This window comes from Hypanus sabinus, chromosome 17 (assembly GCF_030144855.1).
Source record: "Hypanus sabinus isolate sHypSab1 chromosome 17, sHypSab1.hap1, whole genome shotgun sequence".
Lineage (NCBI taxonomy): Eukaryota > Metazoa > Chordata > Chondrichthyes > Myliobatiformes > Dasyatidae > Hypanus > Hypanus sabinus.
The window spans coordinates 78,344,642-78,367,885 of record NC_082722.1 but is presented as its reverse complement, the minus strand read 5'-3'; the positions used below and the strand labels follow the sequence as shown (position 1 = coordinate 78,367,885).

At 46.5% G+C, this 23,244-nt stretch overlaps 1 protein-coding gene across 2 annotated transcripts in view; it reads left to right on the top strand.

Moving 5' to 3' along the window:
* Positions 1–22,743, top strand: part of tk2 (thymidine kinase 2) — a 42,241-nt gene extending 19,498 nt beyond the window's left edge. For both annotated transcript variants that reach the window (XM_059993288.1, XM_059993290.1), the window contains 6 exons: positions 4,354–4,443; positions 6,723–6,796; positions 9,231–9,319; positions 11,870–11,949; positions 18,093–18,173; positions 20,807–22,743. In XM_059993288.1, coding sequence (XP_059849271.1) covers positions 4,354–4,443; positions 6,723–6,796; positions 9,231–9,319; positions 11,870–11,949; positions 18,093–18,173; positions 20,807–20,941 — 549 coding nt within the window. In that variant the 3' untranslated portion in view covers positions 20,942–22,743. The remainder of the gene's footprint in view (positions 1–4,353; positions 4,444–6,722; positions 6,797–9,230; positions 9,320–11,869; positions 11,950–18,092; positions 18,174–20,806) is intronic.
* Positions 22,744–23,244: the final 501 nt, after the last annotated feature.

The window sequence follows — 23,244 nt, the reverse complement described above, 5'->3', positions numbered from 1 at the left end:
TCGGAACGCCTCTTCACATTGATCATCCCATCTCGAGCCAAAAGGTTCCGCCGGGTTCCAGTATCCTCCAGCATCCTGCCTCTGGTTCCCCGTCCTCTTCTTCCCCACCGGGGGATAGCCACACAACAGCTGAGTTAACGGGTGACACACTTTGGCGTATCCTTTCACAAATCGCCGGTAATACCCACAGAACCCCAAAAATGAGCGCAGAGCACCCACTTTCTGGGGTCTCGGCCAGGTGGTCACAGCCTCTATCTTGGTTGGATCAGTAGCCACTCCCTCTCGCGAAATGATATGGCCAATGTAGTTAACCGACGACTTGCAGAACTGGCATTTGTCCAGGGAAAGCTTCAACCCTTCTTCATTAAGCCGGCCCAACACCTTCAACAGTCTCTCCTCATGTTCCTCCAAAGTCGATCCAAACACTATCAAATCGTCCAGGTACACCAGCACCTCCAACAGATTCATATCCCCCACAGTTCTCTCCATGAGCCTCTGGAAGGTGGCTGGGGCTCTGGATATGCCTTGGGGCATTCGTTCGAACTGAAAGAACCCCAGTGGGCAGATAAAAGCGGTCTTCTCTTTATCGGCCGCACTCATCGGGATCTGGCAATACCCACCTCTTAAATCCAGCACACTGAACCACTTTGCACCGCTCAGACAGGCCAACGCATCCTCGACTCTTGGGACAGTATATTGATCAGGGACAGTTCGCCGATTCAACGTCCTGTAGTCAACACACATGCGCACTCGCCCATTCTTCTTCCGTGCCACCACTATTGGGGACGCATAAGGACTTCGAGACTCAGCTATGATTCCGGCCTCCTTCAACTTGCACAAGTGCTGTCGCACGTCCTCAACATCTGCCGGAGCCAGCCGCCGGGATCTCTCTCGGAACGGGGTGTCCTCCGTCACCCGGATGGTGTGGCGAGTGCTTTTGGAGCAGCCAACATCAAACTCGCCCCGAGAAAAAACAGCTTCCATCTTCAGCATCTTCTCCACTAGCCTGCGTTTCCACTCCGGCGACACTGGGGAATCCCCGAAGTTAAAGGCTTCAGCGGTCAGCTCCCTTCAATGCTCCGATCCCTCCCCGTTAGGGGTCCGCACTAGTGCGCTGGACATTACCGTCACCGGGAACAGATGTGCCAGCGGCATTCCCCTCTTAAAGGTGATTTCTCTTGCCGTGGTGTTCCTGACACTTATAGCTATACGCCTCGCATGTACCACCCCTGGTCTCTGCACTTCGGGCCTCACCAGCGCCCCCGCCGGAAATCGTGTCTCCCCTTCAAGATCGTCTGGGGCATCTACTAACAGGGCTTCTCCTGTCGGCACTCCTGGGAATCTGGGGGTCCCCATCACTAGTGCTACCTCCCCTGGTTGGATCACCTTGGGCCTCGCCTGCGTACACCACACCGTCCCTCGTTTACACTCCGGGTCCAGCCCTTGGGAGGCAACCCCTTCTTCGAACACTGCTCGAAACACTGGATGCACCGAGAGGGTCTCCAGAAAGTCTTCCCCCCCTTTCTCCTTACAAGCTCCCAGGAGCCGTCGCACAACTGGGGAGTTAGTCCCCACCAGGAGGGCAGCACCACCGGTTTCCACCGGGTCAGGACACACCAACACCAACGTCTCAATAGCTTCCGACACTCCCACATCACCCTCCGAGAACTCCAATCTCACCGATAGGTACCCATCGTACGGGTAGTCACCCTCGCTCACACCCCAAATCTGCAGGGCGTCAAATGGTGTTACGGGCAAATGCTTTAGATGTTGATTGTAGAAAGACCGGTACAATAAGGTCACCTGCGATCCAGTATCAAGAACGGCTTTTGCGTAAACTCCCTCTATCCGTAGACCCACACTGGCACGGGGTCCTACCAGCCCATCCGGAACAGAGGCGTGGGCACCCGGTGGTCTTCCGGCTGATCTCTGGGAACGTGTTCCTCCAGAGGCTCCAGTCCATTCCCTCACTGAGCCTCTCCTAAGTTTCCCCGACACCTCTCCCTTCTTAGTCGCAGGGGGGCTTGTCCTCCGCGGGACTCCTTGTCTCTCACAATCCCACCTAAAGTGACCCTCCTCTCCACAGCTATAGCACACCCTTGGCCTTCCACAGTCCCGCCTGAAATGCCCCTCTTTCCCACAGTTAAAGCACACACTGCCGGCTGCCCCTCCTCTCCCAGGACGGCTCCTGCTCCCAATCCACTGCACTGATCGCCCCTGAGAGTAGGTACCTCCCCTGTCCCTCCCCTCCAAAGGGGGTTCCCTACTCCCCGGGGGTTTGTCATTCCTCCACTCAGCCACCACTTCCTGTATCGCTGAGGATCGCTCCCGTAGGCCCGTGCCCCTTTTCCGCCCCAATGCTCTCTCTTCCTCTCGCACCTCTCTTATCAGTTGCCCGAAGGATGGAGGGGGACCTTTCCTATAAGCCTGCCGGATAGTCCACGCCACCTTGTCCTCCTCCAGAGAGCCACTGAATAGCTGACTCATCCTCACGCTAGCCACGTCAGTCGCCTTCACTACCCCTCGGCGCCGCAGCCCCGAGAGCATCCCCTCCATCCTAAATATGTACTCGGAGAGCTTTTCCCCTCTCCATTGTTCCAGGCGTTGAAACTCTGCTAAAAGCAGCCAGGGTTCCCCTGACAACCCAAACGCTCCCTCCAAAACTTCTAGGCAGTCCTCCACTGAGGCCCCAGGCTTCTCAGCTTTCAACTCCCGGATGGTTGTGGCTGCTAAACCCCTCAAACTTCCCAGCAATCGCTGCCTCTTCTCCTCCTCTGAACCTGGCCACTCCTCTAACATCAAAGACGTATGCTCGATCCAGGTCTCATAGTCCACCTCCCCATCCGGAGTAGGCTTGGCTCCGGAGAACACCCCCAGCTTCAGCCGTGGCCTCTCGGCCACCCCCACCAGGGAATAAAGTGTGGCTGCCAGCTCCGAGGCTTCCACCCTACCTGGGGAGCGGGGCTTAGTCACGACTCCCTCCTCCCACCTCCCTTTACTAGTGCCGGGCACCTCTCTGGGGTCCACCTCTAGCTCTAACTCCTCCTCCGATGTCTCCTCAGCCTCATCCTTGTAGAAGTGGAGCCCCCACGGGCCCGCCTCCCCCGGTACACTGACCGTCGCCGGCAGTCCCACCGTCCTGACTTCAGCACTCGTACGAACCAACACCCAGCTAGACCCCACCTCTTTACCACACCGTCTAGCTACCAATTCTACCTGCCCAATACCCTTCACCGAACTTAAACCCCTCACTATCACGTCTCCTGAAACTCGAAAATCCACTCCGCTCACTACGCATGCGTACTGTACCGGTACATCTTCAAACTGGCACCAACAAACAAACTTATCTCTGTCCATCTTCCTCTGCTGCCTGCGCGACTCCACAGCCCCTGACAATCCAATCCCGGACGAGCCCCCACAAATGTAACACTTACCCACAGGCTGGTATATGTCTAGGGGAAAAAGGGATCCAGCCACTCTCCAACCCACCTCCCGTACACGCAGGTGCTGTGAGAATCGAGTTTACGCCTCGAGCCCGCCAACAGTATCAAATCCACAACAAATACCGTTATGAAATACACTTTAAAGAGTTTACTAAAATTAAAAAGAGTAGTAAGCAATACAATATATATACACAAGGAAAAAAACAAAAGGCGCCACTTATCAAAGTTCAGTCTGTTTAGTGCACTCGTTGGAGCTCAATCAACGAACCAATCGACCCATCCGGCCGTCGCACCTGGGACCACCCCGGTGGTCTTACGAGCAGTCCAGCACACGTCCACCTTCTTCCATGTCTTCCTCGGCCTCTCCCAAAAAAACCCGCGAAAACCCCTCTCCCAAGTTCCCAGCATCACAAGACACAATGACATTCCCCATTGATTAACAAATGAATACAATTACCATATCAGCCATTCTAAAGTGAAACAACGGCTAGAGAAACACTTATCCGACAAAGAAACATTCCTACTTGTAACAAACCAAAGAGGCCATTTTGAGTAACATACCCAGGACATTGTACATTATATTTAAAATAAAGTTAGAGGTTAAAGTATGGATATGGAATAAATTGTGCTTGAATACCAGTCTGTATCGAAAGTGTATGCAGGTTTTTGAAAAGCGGATTAAAGCGTTTACAGTGACGGTAATGGAGGGGGTGTGGAGGTTGTTTACAAGAATGATCAGATTGACTGACTCAGGGAAGAACGTTCTCAGATGGCGTGGTTGTTGCTTTAATGGCCCTTTTGAGCTATCCGGAAGGGCATTTATACGAGTGAATTCAGTGACGGAATGACAGTTACTTGATGACGTCTGGTAGACATAACCCTCAATCTGTTTGCACCTATTCGTTGGCAGGGCCTCATGTACGAAGACCCTTCGCGCTGGGCGATTACGTTACAGACCTACGTACAGCTCACAATGTTACAGCAGCACACTCGGCCTCTGGTATGACACAAAAGATTTTTTAAAATGCTCTTTTGACCAAGTGGTTGTGTGTGGAAGTTAATAAGAGTTCGACTGCATTTAGAAATGTACTCAGTTCCACTGAGTAAATGGATGGTGATGTTTTAAAAAAAAATTCAAATTCAAAGATTCCTCAGATGCTGGAAATCCAGAGCAACACAACACATAATGCTGGAGGAACTCAGTAAGTCAGGCAGCATCTATGAAGAGGAATAAACTATGTTTCAGGACAAAACCCTTCTTCAGTACACGTTGAGGTTTCGGGCCAAGGTATCAATGAAAAGTCTCATTCTGATATGTCTATCCATGGCCTCCTCTACTGTCAAGATGAAGCCACACTCAGGTTGGAGGAACAACACCTCATATACCGGCTGGGTAGCCTCCAACCTGATAGCATGAACATTGACTTCTCTAACTTCTGTTAATGCCCCTCCTCTCCTTCTTACCCCATCCCTGATATATTTTGTTTTTTTCCCCCTCCCTTTTTTTTTCTCTGTACCTGTTCTCCATCTCCCTCTGGTGCTCCCCTCCCCCTTTCTTTCTCCCTAAGTCTCCCGTCCCATGATCCTTTCCCTTCTCTAGCTCTGTGTCCCTTTTGCCAATCACCTGTCTGGCTCTCAGCTTCACCCCACCCCCTCCGGTCTTCTCCTATCATTTCGCATTTTCCCCTCCCCCTCTTACTTTTAAATCTCTTATTATCTTTCCTTTCGGTTAGTCCTGATGAAGAGTCTTGGCCCGAAACGTCGACAGCGCTTCTCCCTATTGATGCTGCCTAGCCTGCTGCATTCCACCAGCATTTTGTGTGTGTAGCCCAAAATGTCGTTTATTCCCCTCCTTAAACGCTGCCTGACCTGCTAAGCTCCTCCAGCATTCTGTGTGCTATTCAAATTAAAATTACCATGCGTGATGGCAGAACTGTGGGATCTTGATGAGCAGAGAGATTTGGAGGTTTGGCATTTTAGAAAAGTGAAGATAGAACATAGAACAGTACAGTTCCTTTGGCCCATGGCCTTTTATTTTACTCCACAATTAATTTAACACTTCCCTTGTACCCAGCCTACAACCCTCCATTTTCCTTACATTGATGTGCTTATTTAAATGTTCCTAATGTAATGTTCCACACACTCACCACTCTGTGTTTTTTAAAAAGAAAATCTTCCCTCTGACCTTGCCCCCCCTCCCCCCCCCCAAACCTACACTTCCCTTCAACCACCTTAAATTGTGCCTCTTGTATTAGCCATTAGCCATTCCCACCTTGGGGAAAAGTCTCTGGCAGTCCACTCGATCTATTCCTCTTATCATCTTGTACACCTCTGTAAAGTCACTTCTCATTTTCCTTCACTCCAAACAGAACAGCCCTAGTTCACTCGTCCTTTCTTCGTGAGAAACCTGTATGTAGGCTTCTGTTAGACCATGGATTTGCACCTTGGAAAGTTTCCAGGGCGCAAGCCTGGGCAAGATTTTTTTAATGGGAGACCTGCAGTTGCCCAAGCTGCAAGTCTCCCCTCTCCACGCTACCGATGTTGTCCAAGGGAAGGGACCCATACAGCTTGGTACCGGTGTCGTCGCAGAGCAATGTGTGGTTAAGTGCCTTGCTCAAGGACACAACACGCAGCCTCAGCCAAGGCTCGAACTAGCGACCTTCAGATCACTAGATGAATGCCTTAACCACTTGGTCACGTGTCAACATATCGTGAGAAACACTCTCTAATCCAAATAGCATCCTGGTAAATTTCCTCTGCACCCTCTCTAAAGTTTCTACATCCTTCCTATAATGAGGTGACCACAATATTCCAAATGTGGTCTAACTAAGATTTTATCAAGCTGTAACGTTACCAAGTGACTCTTAAATCCAGTCCCCTGACTGATGAAAATTAACACGCCATACATCTTCTGAACTACCCTATCAACATGCACTGTGACTTGGAGGGATCTCTGGGCATTCCTGCATTCTCTGCTCTCCACTCTCCCTCCTGTAATATGACTCCCATTGCTTCCTCTATCCCACCCCAGAACCGGGCTGTTCTCCACATCGCTCTGAGGAATTGGCTGGATTTCCGATCCAGGTCGATGGCAAGGATGAGATGCCAGAGGTGGAGGATGTGCTGGAGAAGATGAAGACATTCTGCCTCTTGTATTAGCCATTTCTGCCTTTGCTTCTTGTATACCTCTGTCAAATCACCTCTCATCCTCCGTAACTCCAGAGAGAAACATTCCAGCTCATGCAACTGTTTGTAATTCTTTGTAATATTTGTCTTTAGACGCTGCCGGTCCGAATGATGGAGAGATCCATCTACAGTGCCAAGTACATCTTCGTAGAGAACCACTACCAGAGGTAAGCAGTTGTGGCCAAGAAACTTGTTCCCATCACTCCCTCGTCACACAGGTTGACCCAGACTGACAGCCCTGTCATTACAACTGGTTGAATTGCCTGCTTATCGGATCTGATCCCAATGAAACAGGATCGTGTGCTGGCAGTAAGCGTAGCTTCTCAAGAGTGTGGAAGTTGTGGGTGTGGTGCTGGTGGGCGTGAGAGGAGAATCAGTGAGCTGGGGACACGCTATATTCGTGATGGTTTTGTTCGAGTAAGGTGGGAGTTTCTCCACTCTAAGGGTGGTGCAAGTGTGGGACGAGTTGCCTGCAGCAGTGGCGGATGCAGGGTTGATTGCAGCATTTAAGAAAAGTTTGGATAAGTAGTTGGATGGGAGGGGTTAGCATGGATTAGATGGGCCAAAGGGCCTGTTTCTGTGCTGCAGTGCTCTGACACTGTGGCAGCCTTGTTATTTTCACATCCTTGTGCTTGTGGAGTATAGTATGACCTAGACTGGGAGGGTTCCACGGTTGTGTAGCATCCTCTCCAAGGAGTTCCTACGTGCTCCCCATGGAATGCGTGGGGTTTCTCTGGGCACTCTACCATTTGATGGCGGTTTATTCCCTCTCAACCCTATTCTCCTGCCCACCTCCCATTGGGGGGGGGGATGGGGGGGCAAGGTAGCACAGCGGTCAGATCTGTGTTCATTCCCGTCACTGTCTGTGATCAAGTTCGTATGTTCTCCTCGCACCCACGTGGGTTTCCTCCCACAGTCTAAAGACATACCGGTCAGTAGGTTAATTAGACATTGGAAATTGCCCTGTGGGTTGCTGGGTAGTGTGGCGCATTGGGCCAAAAAGACCCATTGTACTCTAAACAAACAAGTGGGTAAATAAATTGAAATTTGCCCAGTAACAAGGTTAATTGCAGGCATCTCGGGCAACAATCTGTTGGGGAGCTCAGCTGGTCGTGCAGAGTTCAGATTAAATTTGTTATCAAAGTTCATGTATGTCACCATATACAACCGTGAGGTTCATTTTCGTGTAGACATTCACAGTAAATACAAGAAGCATTGATCATGGGATCAATGAAAGACTGCAGCCAACAGGACGGACAAACAGCCAATGTACAAAAAACAATAAACTGGACAAATACAATAGAGAAGAAAAAAATAAAAATAGTAAATATAATAAGCACTAAATATTGAGAATATGAGATGAGTCTTTGAAAATGAGTCCATAGGTTGTTGAAACATCACCAGGTTGTTCAGTGATGGGGTGAGTGAAGTTGAGTGAAGTTATCCCCTCTGGTTCAAAATCCTGATGGTTGAGGGGTAATGACTGTTCCCGAACCTGGTGGTGTGGGTCCTGAGGCTCCTGTACCTCCTTCCTGATGGTTGAGGGGTAATGACTGTTCCTGAACCTGGTGGAGTGGATCCTGAGGCTTCTGTACCTCCTTCCTGATGGTTGAGGGGTAATGACTGTTCCCGAACCTGGTGGTGTGGATCCTGAGGCTCCTCTACCTCCTTCCTGATGGTTGAGGGGTAATGACTGTTCCTGAACCTGGTGGAGTGGATCCTGAGGCTTCTGTACCTCCTTCCTGATGGTTGAGGGGTAATGACTGTTCCTGAACCTGGTGGAGTGGATCCTGAGGCTCCTGTACCACCTTGCTGATGGTTGAGGGGTAATGACTGTTCCCGAACCTGGTGGTGTGGGTCCTGAGGCTCCTGTACCTCCTTCCTGATGGTTGAGGGGTAATGACTGTTCCCGAACCTGGTGGTGTGGGTCCTGAGGCTCCTGTACCTCCTTCCTGATGGTTGAGGGGTAATGACCTGGTGGTGTGGATCCTGAGGCTCCTGTACCTCCTTCCTGATGATTGAGGGGTAATGACTGTTCCTGAACCTGGTGGTGTGGATCCTGAGGCTCCTGTACCACCTTGCTGATGCAGCACAAGGAGAGAACATGGCCGAGCAAAGCTCTTGTATGTGAGTTTTGTATATCTACTCTTATCTGTGCATCTCATAACTTTGTGAAAGCCAGTTTGGTACAGTATCTAAGGAAAGGTGTGCTGGACTTGGAGATAGTTCTGTGGAGGTTTACAAGAATGAACTAAAAGGGTTAACGTATGAGGGTTGTCTGACACCTGGACTTATACCAAATGGAGTTCAGATACAAGAACTGATCCATTGAAATCTACCCATTACTGAAAAGCCTGGATAGAGTGGATATGGTGGGGATGTTTCTGTTGGAGGGAGAGTCTAGGATTAGAGGGCACAGCCTCAGAATAATGGAACATTTGAGATGCAAGTTTGATTCCAGTTTATTGATCATGCGTACATTGAAGCGTCATTTGCGTTAACAACCAACACGTAAGAGGGTGTGCTGGGGGCAGCCTGCAAGTGCCTTCACACTTCCAGCACCAACATATCCTGAATCGGAATCATCTTCACTCTCCTCAGCTCCATAATGCCCGCTGTGGATTACGCAGTGCTGACCGAGTGGTTTGATTGGATCGTGGGGAACACCAACGTTTCAGTCGATCTCATTGGTAAGAGTGACCGATGAAGGGGATGAGGAGGGCTGGACAGAAAACTGGAGAATAGTTTAATGATTGTGTAAAATTGGTAAACGCCAGGAACTGGCAAGAAAAACTGAAAGTTTCAGGGCTCTGGGCTTACAGCACCTGTCCCACACATGTGCAGGAGATGCAATGTGTGTCCTTTCTCATTTGACCTTCCTGCCATCAGGGTCATAGGCAAAGCTCAAAGTAAATTTACCGTCAATGTCTGTACAGGTTACCACATACTGCTGTGTGATTATTGAGAGACTTACTGAGATAAAGTACGCAATCCCTGATTTAACCCTAATCTAATCACGGGGCTATAAGACACAGGAACAGAATTAGGCCATTCAGCTCATCTCTGCCGTTCCATCAAGGCCAATCCCAGATCCCACTCAACCCCATACACCTGCCTTGTCACCACATCCTTTGATGTCCTGACTGATCAGGAGACGATCAACTTCCGCCTCAAGTATACCCACGGACTCGGCCTCCACTGCAGTCCGTGACAGAGCATTTCACAGATTCACTACTCGCTGGCTAAAAAAAAATCCCTCCTTAGCCCTGTTCTAAAAGGTTGCACCCCCCCCCCCCCCCATAGGACAGTTTACATTGACCAATTAACTTATCAACTGTTACAGCCTTGGAAACCAGAGCACTTGGAGGAAACCCACACAGTAACAGGGAGAACGTACAAACTCCTTATGGACAGTGGCGAGAATTGAACCTGGGTTGCTGGTACTGTAAGGTGTTGTGCCAACCACCAGGTTACCATGCCGACCCTTCCTCAAAAATAAATACAATAGAAGCAATAAATAAAACTACACATAAACAGACAAAAATTGACAAACCACCAGAGAAGTCTTCTGGTCTAGTGCACTGCGTTCTGTGCAGTGGCTGAACCAATCACTGACTGGGAGAGTGCTTTCCTGAGGTCACCCTGTGTCCCTGCTGCTCATCAGGTTAATTCTCCATCCTGCCCTGTGTCTAACCTCCTGACTGAGGAAAGGTACCTCCGCTTCCTTCTGGGCAAGGCATGGCCTTCCAGACACAATTCCCCCAGGTAACCTGCTCTCTCTATATTGGCTCTGATCTAGACATCTGTGACTCTTTGTTCCAACTTAAGTGTTACTTAACTTATCATAGACCTCTCATCCTCTTATTTACCCCTCTCCTTCCTCCTCCTCCCTCATGCATACTATATATCTTGCCCTCTGTATCCAAGACCTCCTCTAACCCAGAAAGTTAGACAGTTAAATCAGCTTCTGAGTCAAACTGTGCTGCACTGTTGCTGGTGGTGGGGCTGGGAGGTGTATTTGGAGGCCCCCGGGTGAGTAACAGTGCATTTGTAGATGGTGCACACTGTGTGGTGGTCTCAGCTCAGCATATCATAAGCACCCTCCCCCCCCCCCCCATTGAGAGCATCTGCAGGAGTCACTGCCCCAGGTAGGAACCATATGTTATCCCCACCGCACGGGCTATGCCATCTTCTCACGGTAGCAGTCCCACGACACCCGGTTCATCAACGGCTGCAGCCAATAGCTATTGATGGGGAAATTGATCTAGTGTACGCTGATGCATCCTTTTGATTGTAACTGAACAAAATCAGTGCAGACACCTAGTGTGGATAATGGACTGCCCTTATGCAATGCTTTTGACGATTGCATCCTCCAAATCTTCATTTTCATTGTAACATTCAGGATGATTGTTGGTACCTTCAAATCTTCATACAAGCCTCATCAGTACAGTTCAGCAACAGGATAATCACTTTGTACTAAAATGGACTTTATTCTTTTTCTTTTAGCTGTGTTCTTTCTTGTTTTAAAAATGCATATAATTCATGTCTACGCCCATACAAAGTGGTTATGACTTCCTGTTCAGGGCTGTAATGAAAATCCTCTATCTCTGGCAGTGTTCATGGCTTCCTTCTTCATGTCAGTGGCTTTCTTTTCATTTTCATACGAGTCCTGGGTGGTGACTCAGGAAAACCGTCACACTCCGATGTAGAAAGATGCTACTTTTTTACCGGTTTCTGTAACGACTGTTTTACCAGTCACTGTTGAGGATGGTTAGTCCTTGGGTGAAACCCTGAATCTGACCTCTATCCTTTGACCTGTTTGGCATGGGTGTCCCTACCGACTATAAAACCCCGACTCCAGCTAGTATAGCTCTCCGGGTCATTGAGGCACGTGAACCGCAACAAGGTCGTGGTCCTCTTGGAGGGCAAAGTAGTCAGTAGTGTTGCTAAACTCCAGTGATGAGGGTTCCATCAGTTAATTGAAGATCAGAATGGGGTTGTAGGGGAGCAGCTGTTCGTGAACCGAGTGGTGTGGACCTCCAACCCGATGGCGGCCGTGAGAAGACGGTGTGGATAATGGACGCTGCCTTCCTGCGACAGCGGCACCTGTAGATACTGCCGATGGTGGGGGAGTGACATGCCCGTGATCTATTGGGCAGAGGATGGGACGTGTGGGGGTTAGCGAAAGGCAGTGGGTTCCTTTGTGATGAGAGCCTAATACATATTGATATTCTTATCAGTGTATCTGCAGACCACGCCCGAGACCTGCTACCAGAGACTGAAAGCCAGGTGTCGGAGCGAGGAGAAGATCATTCCTTTGGTGAGAAGAATTGTAAACGGGGATTGAACGGGGCTGGGGAGGGAGAACGAAGATAAAGATTAAAAGAGGTTAGCTTAATTTGTCACATGTATATTGAAACACACTGAGAAATATGTTATTTGCATCAAATCAAATCAGCAAGAATTGTGCTGGGCAGCTTGCAAGTTTGACCACACTTCCAGTGCCAACATAGCATTCCCATAATGGACTAACTCCAAGCTGTACATCTTTGGAAAGCGAGAGGAAACCGGAGCACCCGGATGAAACCCATGCAGTCATGGGGAGAACGTACAAAGTCCTTGCAGAGAGCAGTGGAATTGAACTCAGTGTTACAGCTGGCATGCTGTAAAGCACTGTGCTAACCTCTATGGTGGGCTGGTTGGGGCAGACGACGAGAGACATTGGGGAGCATTGAACAGCGGAAATCCTGGAGCGAAGGAATGAGATATCAGTCATACAGTCCTTCTCTTTCCAAGCATCTGTACTTATAACATATAACATATAACAATCACAGCACGGAAACAGGCCATCTCGGCCCTCCTAGTCTGTGCCGAACTCTTAATCTCACCTAGTCCCACCTACCCGCACTACCTCCACTCCTTTCCTGTCCATATACCTATCCAATTTTACCTTAAATGACACAACTGAACTGGCCTCTACTACTTCTACAGGAAGCTCATTCCACACAGCTATCACTCTCTGAGTAAAGAAATACCCCCTCGTGTTTCCCTTAAACTTCTGCCCCCTAACTCTCAAATCATGTCCTCTCGTTTGAATCTCCCCTACTCTCAATGGAAACAGCCTATTCACGTCAACTCTATCTATCCCTCTCAAAATTTTAAATACCTCAATCAAATCCCCCCTCAACCTTCTACGCTCCAATGAATAGAGACCTAACTTGTTCAACCTTTCTCTGTAACTTAAGTGCTGAAACCCAGGTAATATCCTAGTAAATCGTCTCTGCACTCTCTCTAATTTATTGATATCTTTCCTATAATTCGGTGACCAGAACTGCACACAATATTCTAAATTTGGCCTTACCAATGCCTTGTACAATTTTAACATTACATCCCAACTTCTGTACTTAATGCTTTGATTTATAAAGGCCAGCGTTCCAAAAGCCTTCTTCACCACCCTATCTACATGAGACTCCACCTTCAGGGAACTATGCACTGTTATTCCTAGATCTCTCTGTTCCTCTGCATTCCTCAATGCCCTACCATTTACCCTGTATGTTCTATTTGGATTATTCCTGCCAAAATGTAGAACCTCACACTTCTCAGCATTAAACTCCATCTGCCAACATTCAGCCCATTCTTCTAACCGGCATAAATCTCCCTGCAAGCTTTGAAAACCCACCTCATTATCCACAACACCTCCTACCTTAGTATCATCGGCATACTTACTAATCCAATTTACCACCCCATCATCCAGATCATTTATGTATATTACAAACAAAAAACTTCCAAAGCAAAGACAGGTGGCAGTGGCTAGCTTAACTCTTTACAGTGCCAGAGACCCAAGTTCAAATCCTGCTGCTGTCTGTGTGGAGTTTGTCCGTTCTTCCCCTGATCACGTGGGTTGCCGGTGAGTGCTCTGGTCTTCCCCCACATTCCAAAGACGTAGGGTTTAGGGTCAGTAAGTGGTGGACCTGTTAAGTTGGTGTTGGAAATACGGTGACACTTACAAGCTGATCCCCCAGCACATTTTCAGACTGTGTTGGTCATTGATGCAAGTGACACGTTACACTCAGTGTTTCGATGTTTCAGGAGAAGCTGCAGAGATGTACACAGCCAATGCAGATTGAATGAAAACCTTGGTGGGTGGAGACATTCTAGAAACAACATAGAATTAGTATAACCATGGACAATACAGCACAGATACAGGTCCTTTGGCTCAACTAGCCCTCGCTACTCCCAGTGTCCTGCATTCGGCCCATATCCCTCTGGGACAGTACCACAGCAAACACTCATCACATCACAAACTGTTAAACATCTTAAAGTATTTTAACGATTAGCTTTATTTGTCACGGGTACATGGAAACATAGTGTAATTCATCGTCTGCGTCAATGACCAACACTGTCTGAGGATTGTGCTGGGACGGCAGCCTATAATTGCCATGGTGCTTGCAGCACCAAAGTTGCATGGCCACAGCTTGCTAACCTGAATCTGTATGTATTTAGGATGTGGGAGTCACAGGGAGAGTGACAAACTCATTACAGACACAGCTGGAGTTGAACCTGGATCGCTGGTGCTGTAGCTTGTCACACTGACTACGAAGCTACATGGGGTTGAAGGGGGCATCATTGGAAAGGGAGTGGAAATTTGTCTTAACTGCTAATGCTCCCTCTAATATATTTTTTATCAGCTACACAGACTAACCATTGCTCTGAGCTGGAAATTTTTACATGACCTGAAAACTGCGCGACGCTTCAAATGTATTTGTTTGTAATATACATACTAAGGCTGCATCCACACTTGACTGGATAATTTTGAAAACGCCAGTTTTGCGTAAAAATGATAGGCGTCCACACTGGGTGTTTTTAAAAATATCTCTGTCCACATTAAAATGGATATTTGGGTGAATCTCCTCCTCTTGGACAAGTGCAGGACACACCTACAGAAAACAACTGAAGAGGAAGTGGTTTACTCTTTCCGTTTCCACTGCGGCATTGTTCTATTGGGTTCATGAAAACAATGAAATTCCACTCTGCTGCCACCATCTGTTCCGGCACGTCATGACAGTGTTTTTAGATTTCTCCAGTTACCCCGTCCACACTGCTCTGCCCAAGCGGCATTTTCAAAATTACACACTCTGGAGAGCGTTTCTGAAAATCTCCGTTTTCGGGGGACGAAAACGCCGTTTTAGTGCGGACGGAAGTTAAAAACGAAGAGAAAAAGCTTCGGTTACGGATTTATCCAGTGTAGTGTGGATGTAGCCTAAGAATTATAAGAATGAAAATTGAAAAATTGCATTCTTTTGATTTTATTAATTGAAAGGGCTAATGTAATATAGTAAAACAAAGAAAATCTTTCACGTTTCGTAAAGTTTTAAACTTGGATGACATCAGTGTTCAATGGGCCAGTGGTTTATTACTAGTGAGCTACTGACTTTCATTCTGTGTTTGTTGTTACAATTTGTAACTTGAAACACTGACAATATAAATACGTTGAAGCTCTAAAATACTTCAAAGTAAAAATTTGTTTAGAAAATTTATGGATTATATTCAATAACACAATTACAGGGTATTCCACAATTAATTTAGATTTCAAAATTATTAATGTTATAAAAGAAAATTCCAATTGTGCAGCAATAAAGGCTACGTGCGTGGGAGCATTTCCGTTACTGTGCGGTTGGGCACCGCTACAGCTTAGAGCAGGCATGGGCAAACTACGGCCCGCGGGCCATGTGCGGCCCGTTAAGCTTTTTAATCCAGCCCGCAGAACTTGATGAAATTATATTAATAAACCTTGTTAACGTTTTTTCCCCGTAATTCTGGCGTTTTCCCAATAGATGACGCACTCTATATACATTGACCTTTGTTGAGGTGCAGCATATTACTCCACATTTGCGCTTTACTCTTTGACCTCTCACCCCTTCTGTAAAGATGAGTGGAGCTAAGAAAAGAAAAGTGGATAGAGAATGTCGGGTGTTTAATAAGGAGTGGACAACTAAATATCTTTTTACCGAACACAGATCAACTGCTGTATGCCTGATATGCCAAGAGACTGTGGTGGTTTTTAAAGAATATAATATCAGCCGTCACTTTGCCACAAAACATGCCAACTATGCTAGCGACCAGTCAATGAAAGAATGGGAAGCTAATGCTCAGAGGTTGGCAGCTAATTTACAGGCTCAACAAAATTTTTTTCACCATCAAACTGCCATTCATGAGTCAAGTACCAAGGCGAGTTTTATGCTGTCATTCAAATTAGCAAAGGCCAGCAAGCCTCTGTCTGAAGGCGAGCTTTTAAAAGAATGTATGGTGGAGACAGCAGGTGTATTGTGTCCGGAGAGCAAAGACAAATTTGAAAAAATCAGTTTATCACGCAGGACAGTGACTCGCCATGTGGAACTGATAGATGAAGATATAACCAGCGACTTAAATAAAAAGGCAGAGTCGTTCACGTTATATTCATTAGCACTGGATGAAAGCAACGATGTAAAAGACACTGCTCAGCTTCTCATTTTTATCTGAGGAATTAACAATACTTTTGAAATAACGGAGGAGTTTTTGACAATGGAGTCTCTGAAAGGAAAAACACGGGGAGAGGACTTGTATGACCGGGTGTCTGCTGTCATCGAAAATATGAAGCTCCCTTGGAGTAAAATTATCAACGTCACCACAGATGGATCTCCTAATTTGACGGGGAAAAATGTCGGCCTGCTGAGGAGAATACAGAATAAAGTGAAAGATGAAAATCCTGACCAGGATGTTATTTTCCTTCACTGCATCATCCACCAGGAATCTCTATGTAAATCGGTATTACAGCTGAATCATGTTGTGAATCCTGTTGTAAAACTTGTCAACTTTATACATGCAAGGGGACTTCAGCACCGTCAGTTCATCACGTTCCTGGAGGAAACTGATGCGGATCACCAGGACCTACTTTATCACTCCCGTGTCCGCTGGTTAAGTTTGGGCAAAGTGTTTCAACGAGTATGGGAGCTCAAAGAGGAGATCGGTGCATTTTTGGAGTTACTGAGGAAGGCCGGCGAATTTCCTGAGCTGAGCAACAAGAGCTGGCTTTGTGACTTTGCGTTTGCTGTGGATATATTTTCACACATGAATGAACTGAACGTGAAGCTACAGGGGAAGGATCAGTTTGTGCATGACATGTACACAAACGTGAAAGCCTTTAAATCCAAGCTGGGTTTTTTCTCCAGGCAAATTTTGAATAAGTTATTCACTCATTTTCCCACACTAGCCACGCTGGAAGAGGCCGGCGCAAATGTGAAAAAATACAGCGAGTCACTGGATGCGCTGCACAGAGAATTCTGCCGTCGCTTTTCTGATTTTGAAAAAATTGACAAGTCACTTCAGTTGGTGGCCTGTCCCCTGTCACAAGATCCTGAAACAGCACCAGAGGAGCTACAGCTGGAACTGATCGACCTTCAGTCTGACCCCATCTTAAAAGAGAAGTTCAACTCTCTTAAACTGAATGACTTTTATGCTTCACTTGGTAAAGAGGTGTTTCCAAACCTCCGGAGGACGGCACAGAAGATGCTGGCGTTGTTCGGCTCGACCTATTTGTGTGAACAGGCGTTCAGCATCATGAACATCAACAAAGCCAGCCACAGATCCAAGTTAACTGACCAACACCTCAGATCCATCCTGAGAATCGCCACAACAAAACTAAATCCAGACTTTGATGCGCTGGCTAAAAAGGGAGACCAACAACACTGTTCCCACTGAAATTAAAAATAAATTTCTTCGTTGTGTTATGTAAAAAAAAATGCATTTGAAAATATTTTTTTCAATAAGCCTTACATGTTACATGTCATTTCTGTTAAGTGATGGACATGAGTAGTGCGCAGGTGCACGTACGTTCTCAAAATAAAAGATGTGCTCCAGATCAAATAACGCGCTCCGCATACTGGCGCGCTGTCACTGTTCTGTCCTTGTGCGGGTCGTTGTTGAGTTTTGGCACAGGGGACAATTGAATAAGAAGGAGCAGGACAAGTAGACCTGCACCTCCTACCGTTTTTGAAATAAAGACAGTCAGGAGGAGAGTGATGATGATAATATCTTGAAGGATAACAGAATTTTCAGTGCTTTAAAATAATAACTGTTACTATTAAAAAAAACTATTTTATTCATTTAATTTTCAGTGTTTTAAAAGTCATTTCAATAAATAGCTAAATACCATGGGACTTCAAAGACAGACATTTTGTTGTAATGCATTTGTTCATTTTCAATTGAAATTAAAGCACATGTTTTCTACATATCCCATGATATTTTATTTTCTCTTATGAGGTGTATTACCAAAACACTCCGTCCATCTGCTCCTGGTCCGGCCCCCCTGTCAAATTTTAGAACCCTTTGTGGCCCTCGAGTCAAAAAGTTTGCCCACCCCTGGCTTAGAGGAATGGTGTTCATTGCATAAATTTCACTCACCACTGCCTCTGTTCCTTCTGTCAGGACTATCTGAGAAGACTTCATCAGCTTTATGAAGACTGGCTGGTCAAACAGACTTCATTCAAAGTCCCTGCGCCTGTGTTGGTAAGTGACCCTAAGGCAGATCTCACTGGCACTGTGTAATGTCGGCACAGTGAAGTCAGCTTGTCACACAGGTTGTAAGGGTGATGATGGGTGTTGGCTGTAGGAGCCTGGAGCTGGGAGAATTCGAGATATTATGATGTCTTTTAACTTTTAATATTAAAAGGCCTGGATTGTGTTGATGTGGAGGATGTTTCCAAAGTTCAAAGTGTTTATTTGTTAAGACCATAAGATAAAGCAGCAGAATTAGGCCATTTGGCACATCAGGTCTACTTCACCATTTCATCATGGCTGATCAAAACAGAAATAAATCAAAGATAGTGTGCAACAGAGATGATAGAAAGAACAGGCAGGAGATGAGGCATAATCACAGCCAGTGGGATGAGTTACAGGGCAATAGAGGCATGGTGGAGTTAAAACAGAAAGCAACAAATACTGGACTGAAAGTGTTGTATTTGAATGAACGCAACATAAAAAATAAAATGGACAATCTTGAAATTCAGCTACAGATTGGCAAATATGACGTTGTGGCCATCTCTGAAACTTGGCTAAAGGACGGCTGCCATTGGGAGCTGAATGTACAAGGATATACAGTGTATCGGAAAGATAGGTTAGTAGGCAGAGGGGGTGGTGTGGCTCTGTGTATAAGAAATGATATTAAATCATTAGAAAGGGATGACATTGGATTGGAAGGTGTAGAGTCTCTATGGGTTGAGTTAAGAAATGCCAAAGGTAAAAGGACCCTAATGACAGTTGTATACAGGCCTTCATACAGCAGCCGCGATGTGGATTACAAATTGCAGCAGGAGATAGAAAAGGCATGTCAAATGGGCAATGTCATGATAATTGTTGGGGATTTTAACATAAAAGTGGATTGGGAAAACCAGGCTGGTACTGGACCTCAAGGAAGGCGAATACAATGTTGGCATTCATTGCTAGTCGTACAGAATGTAAGGGCAGGGTTGTGATGTTGAGGCTCTATAAGGCACTCGCAAGAACACACTTGGAGTATTGTGTGCTATTTTGGGCTCCTTATTTTAGAAAGGATATACTGACACTGGACAGGGTTCAGAGAAGATTCACAAGAATGATTCCAGGAATGAAAGAATTACTGTATGAGGAACGTCAGGCAGCTCTTGGGCTGTATTCCCTGGAGTTCAGGAGAATGAGGGGGATCTCATAGAAACGTTCCAAATGTTAAAAGGCCTGAACAGATTAGATATGGCAAAGTTATTTCCCATGGCAGGGGAGTCTAGGACAAGAGGGCACAACTTCAGGATTAAAGGACGTCCATTTAGAATGGAGATGTGGAGAAATTACTTCAATCAGAGGGTGGCAAATCTGTGGAATTTGTTGCCACGAGCAGCTGTGGAGGCCAAGTCATTGATATGTTTAAGGCAGAGAAAGATGGGTTCTTGATTAGCCAGGGCATTAAAGGGTATGGGGAGAAGGCAGGGGAATTGGGATGACTGGAAGAATTGGATCAGCCCATGATTGGTGGAACAGACTCAATGGGCTGAATGGCCCACTTACGCTGTTATGTCTTATGGTCTTATGATCTACTTTTCATTTCAGCCCCAATCTCCTGCCTTCTCCTGTATCCCTTCATGCCCTGAAAAATCAAGAATTAACCTCTGCCTTTAAGTATATCCAGTGACTTGGCTTCCACAGCCACCTGTGGCAACGAATTCCACAGACCCGCCACTCTCTGGCTAAAGAATTTCCTCCACATCTCCATTCTAAAAGGACGCCACATATTCTGAGGCTGTCTTGTCTTAAACTCCCTCACCTTGGGGAACATCTGCTCCACATCCATTCTGCTGAGTGTATGTGTCCCTATACTCTGCCTGAGGTTTGTTTCTTGCAGGCTTTACAGGAAAATAAAGAAACGCAGTAGAACTTATGAATAACAGAACTGAGAAACAAATACGCAGAAGAATACAAGTCCTGTCAATAATTTAAAAAAAAAGTGAACACCAGGTTGCAGAGACCCTGAAAGTGTGTCTGTAAGTTGTGGAATCAGTTCAGAATTGAGGTGAGTGAAGTTATCCACACTGGTTTAGGAGCCTGATGGTTGTAGGGTAAACATCAGTGGGGGAGTTTAGGACCAGAGGGGACAGCTTCAGAATAAATAGACATCCCTTTAGATCAGAGGTGAGGAATTTTAGCCAGAGGATGGCGAATTTGTGGAATTCATTTTCACAGGCGTTTGAGTGTGTTTAAGGAAGGGATTGATGGGTCCCAATGAAAGGTCTCGGCCTGAAACCTTAACTGTTCATTCCTCTCCACAGATGCTGCCTGACCTCCTGGGTTCGTCCAGCATTTAGTGTGGGTTGCTCTGGATTTCCAGCATCTGCAGAATCCCTTGTGTTTATTGCTAGCTTCTTGATGTGTAAAGAGAGTGAAGGATTACAGGCTGAAGTCAGGACCACAGAGTTGAAAAAAAAATTCTGCCACAATTGAGTGCAGAGCAGATTCGATGGGCCAGTTGGCCTAATGCTGCTAAGGGGTTAAGGGTTATAGAGCATAGGAAGGGTGAATGAGGTTGGGAGAAGAAAAATCAGCCCAGACCTAATGCAGAGCAGACTCAGTCGTCCTAGTTCTACTTGTCTTACTGTCTTAGTTCTCTGTCCTAGGTGATCCCTGCAGACCAGGACCTCGAGGAGATGCTGGAGCAGTACAAAGCACACAGGGAGCACATTCTTTATCCCAATTCCACCATCTTTCAGAAACCGAACTTTACAAGAGGGCTGAAGCCAGCGACACAGTAGTGTGCATTCTGTGACGGAAGGCAGACAGCCTGGGTGGATATTTGGATTACAAACTGAAAAACTGATTGCTGTCAATAACGCAGAACCGTTGGTGGTACCGTGTTGAACTTGACACTAGATCATGCTGCGTTCTCTGATTTGCTTTGTTATTGTTCATGTCAGGTGTGACCCACCCCACCCCCTTCCCCTTCTCTCACCCTGTCAGTGGGTCCTTCTTTTCAAGCGGCAACCCGCAAGTAAACAAGCCTCTCGGTTTTGGGGAGACAAGAGACAGCAGATGCTGGAATGCGTGTCAGGGAAGTCAGGAGACCAGTCAACGGTTCCCCTTCCCTCTGCAGGCACTGTGTGATCTGAGTTCTCCCAGCAGATTGCTTGTTGCAGGCACTTCTGAAGCTTGTAATTATGACAGGGCCAATGAAAGGTCAGGAATTTTTATAGAGGAAACACCAAAACAAATTTAGTTTCTGGTGAAACAGTGCTCTAGACCTGTGTCTCTTTCTGTTTACTACAAGGTGATGATCTCACTACTGTTCCAGTATTGTGTCAGAGTCTGACCCAGGTTAAATGTGACCAGATTTCTTAGCCTAATCCCTCCAGCCTGCTCTTGATCCCTCCACGTTCGTGAGCCTGCCTAAAAACCCCATATCACCACCATCTGGTCTGCTCCAAACACCCACCGCTCTCAGAGAGAAACTAAAAATCTTCCACACTTCCTCTTTAAACTTCGCCGCTCACCTTAACTCCATACGGCCCAGTATTCTGACCTAAGTAAAAGGCTGTAGGAACATGTATAAACTTTAACTTCTCAACTTCACTGTTAGAGTTGAGGCTACACTACCATCTCTCCCTTGTGACAGTCTGAGCCAAAGGATGAAGCCATCCATTGGTCAGGGTCACTTGTGATTGTTGCATACTAGCTGTCTAACGTGATACACAAGCCAGAGCTGTGTAATTCAGACAGCCCATGTAGCAGGCTCCCCCCTCCCGTGTAGCTGATGAATCCAAAGGAACGGCAGAGACTGATACAGTTTAGTACCAGCACCATCACGGGAGTTGCCAGTCAGCGTTGAACTCAATGTAAGACTGTCTTAGGGACTCCAGCTCCTGATTTTTTCCTTGGGGTTTACTCCCAAAGCCTTCCCTGTGAGTAGGTGCAACCGAAAGGCAGCGGAGGTTTAAGATGAGAGTTCCAGATGAGCTGCCAACCTTGGCTGTTGAACCCCATCTGCCCGAAGCGACTGGTCTTAAGGTGCCAGCACTGCACCTTTGTCCTTTCTCCAGTAGAAACGGTTCTGCCAGATTTTGTAGCTAAAGCCACATGTGAAGGTGAAGAACTACAATTTGAGACGAGCATCATTGGGAGCATTTAATGGGTAGTGGGAGTTACCTCCACCATCTTCCCTGCTATGATGGCCATGAAGGATGATGGAATAGTATACTGTTAATTTATTACATTGTTGTAATTTAAGTTCCATTCCATTTAAAGTGACAAAAGACTTAACAGTGAGCATTCCTCACTCTTGGTTCTGACTGTCTTTCTGTTGTTTGTCAAATTTGTCCCATTTATCTGTACTGTTTTTGTTGATGGTCTATCGTGTAAACAAAATGGTGCTTGAAACATCGGGAATTTATAGTTTCTTCTCTGTAATTTAAAGTATTGGCACAATATTGAAGCAGCCACTGAGCATTCCCAAAGGCTTTGGGGATGAATTCAGGTGGTTTGGCGTCCCGGTTTGTGCCATAATTTCAATGGATTGTCAAAATCTTCACAGGGTCAGTAAAAGAATGTTTATTAACTTTAACCTCTCTTTTTCTTGTGTTTTGTAAAGATAAATATGAGCTTCATTTGTCACAAATCAGAACATCACGACATTGAGTGAAACGTGTTTGTGTCAATCCAAATCAGCAAGGATTGTTTTGAGCAGCCCACAAGTGTCTCCATAAGACATAGGAACAGAATTAGGCCATTCAGCCCATCGAGCTTGCTCTGCTATTCCATCATGGCTGATCCCGGATCCCACTCAACCCCATTCACCTGCCTTCTCATCATCATTTTTTTGATCAGGAAATGATCAACTTCCTTAATTATACCCACGGACTTGGCCTCTATCACAGTCTGTGTCAGAGCACTCCACAGATTCACGACTCTGGCTAAAAAAAATCTCCACTTTACCTCTGTTCTAAAAGGGTCACCCTGTAGCGGTGTGCTACACGCAGCGCTGCAATAACGACACGTAGTCGGTGAGCTGCAGTTACAAAAGAGATTTATTCAAACTTCACGGCCTCGCTTTAAAGCCTTCCTG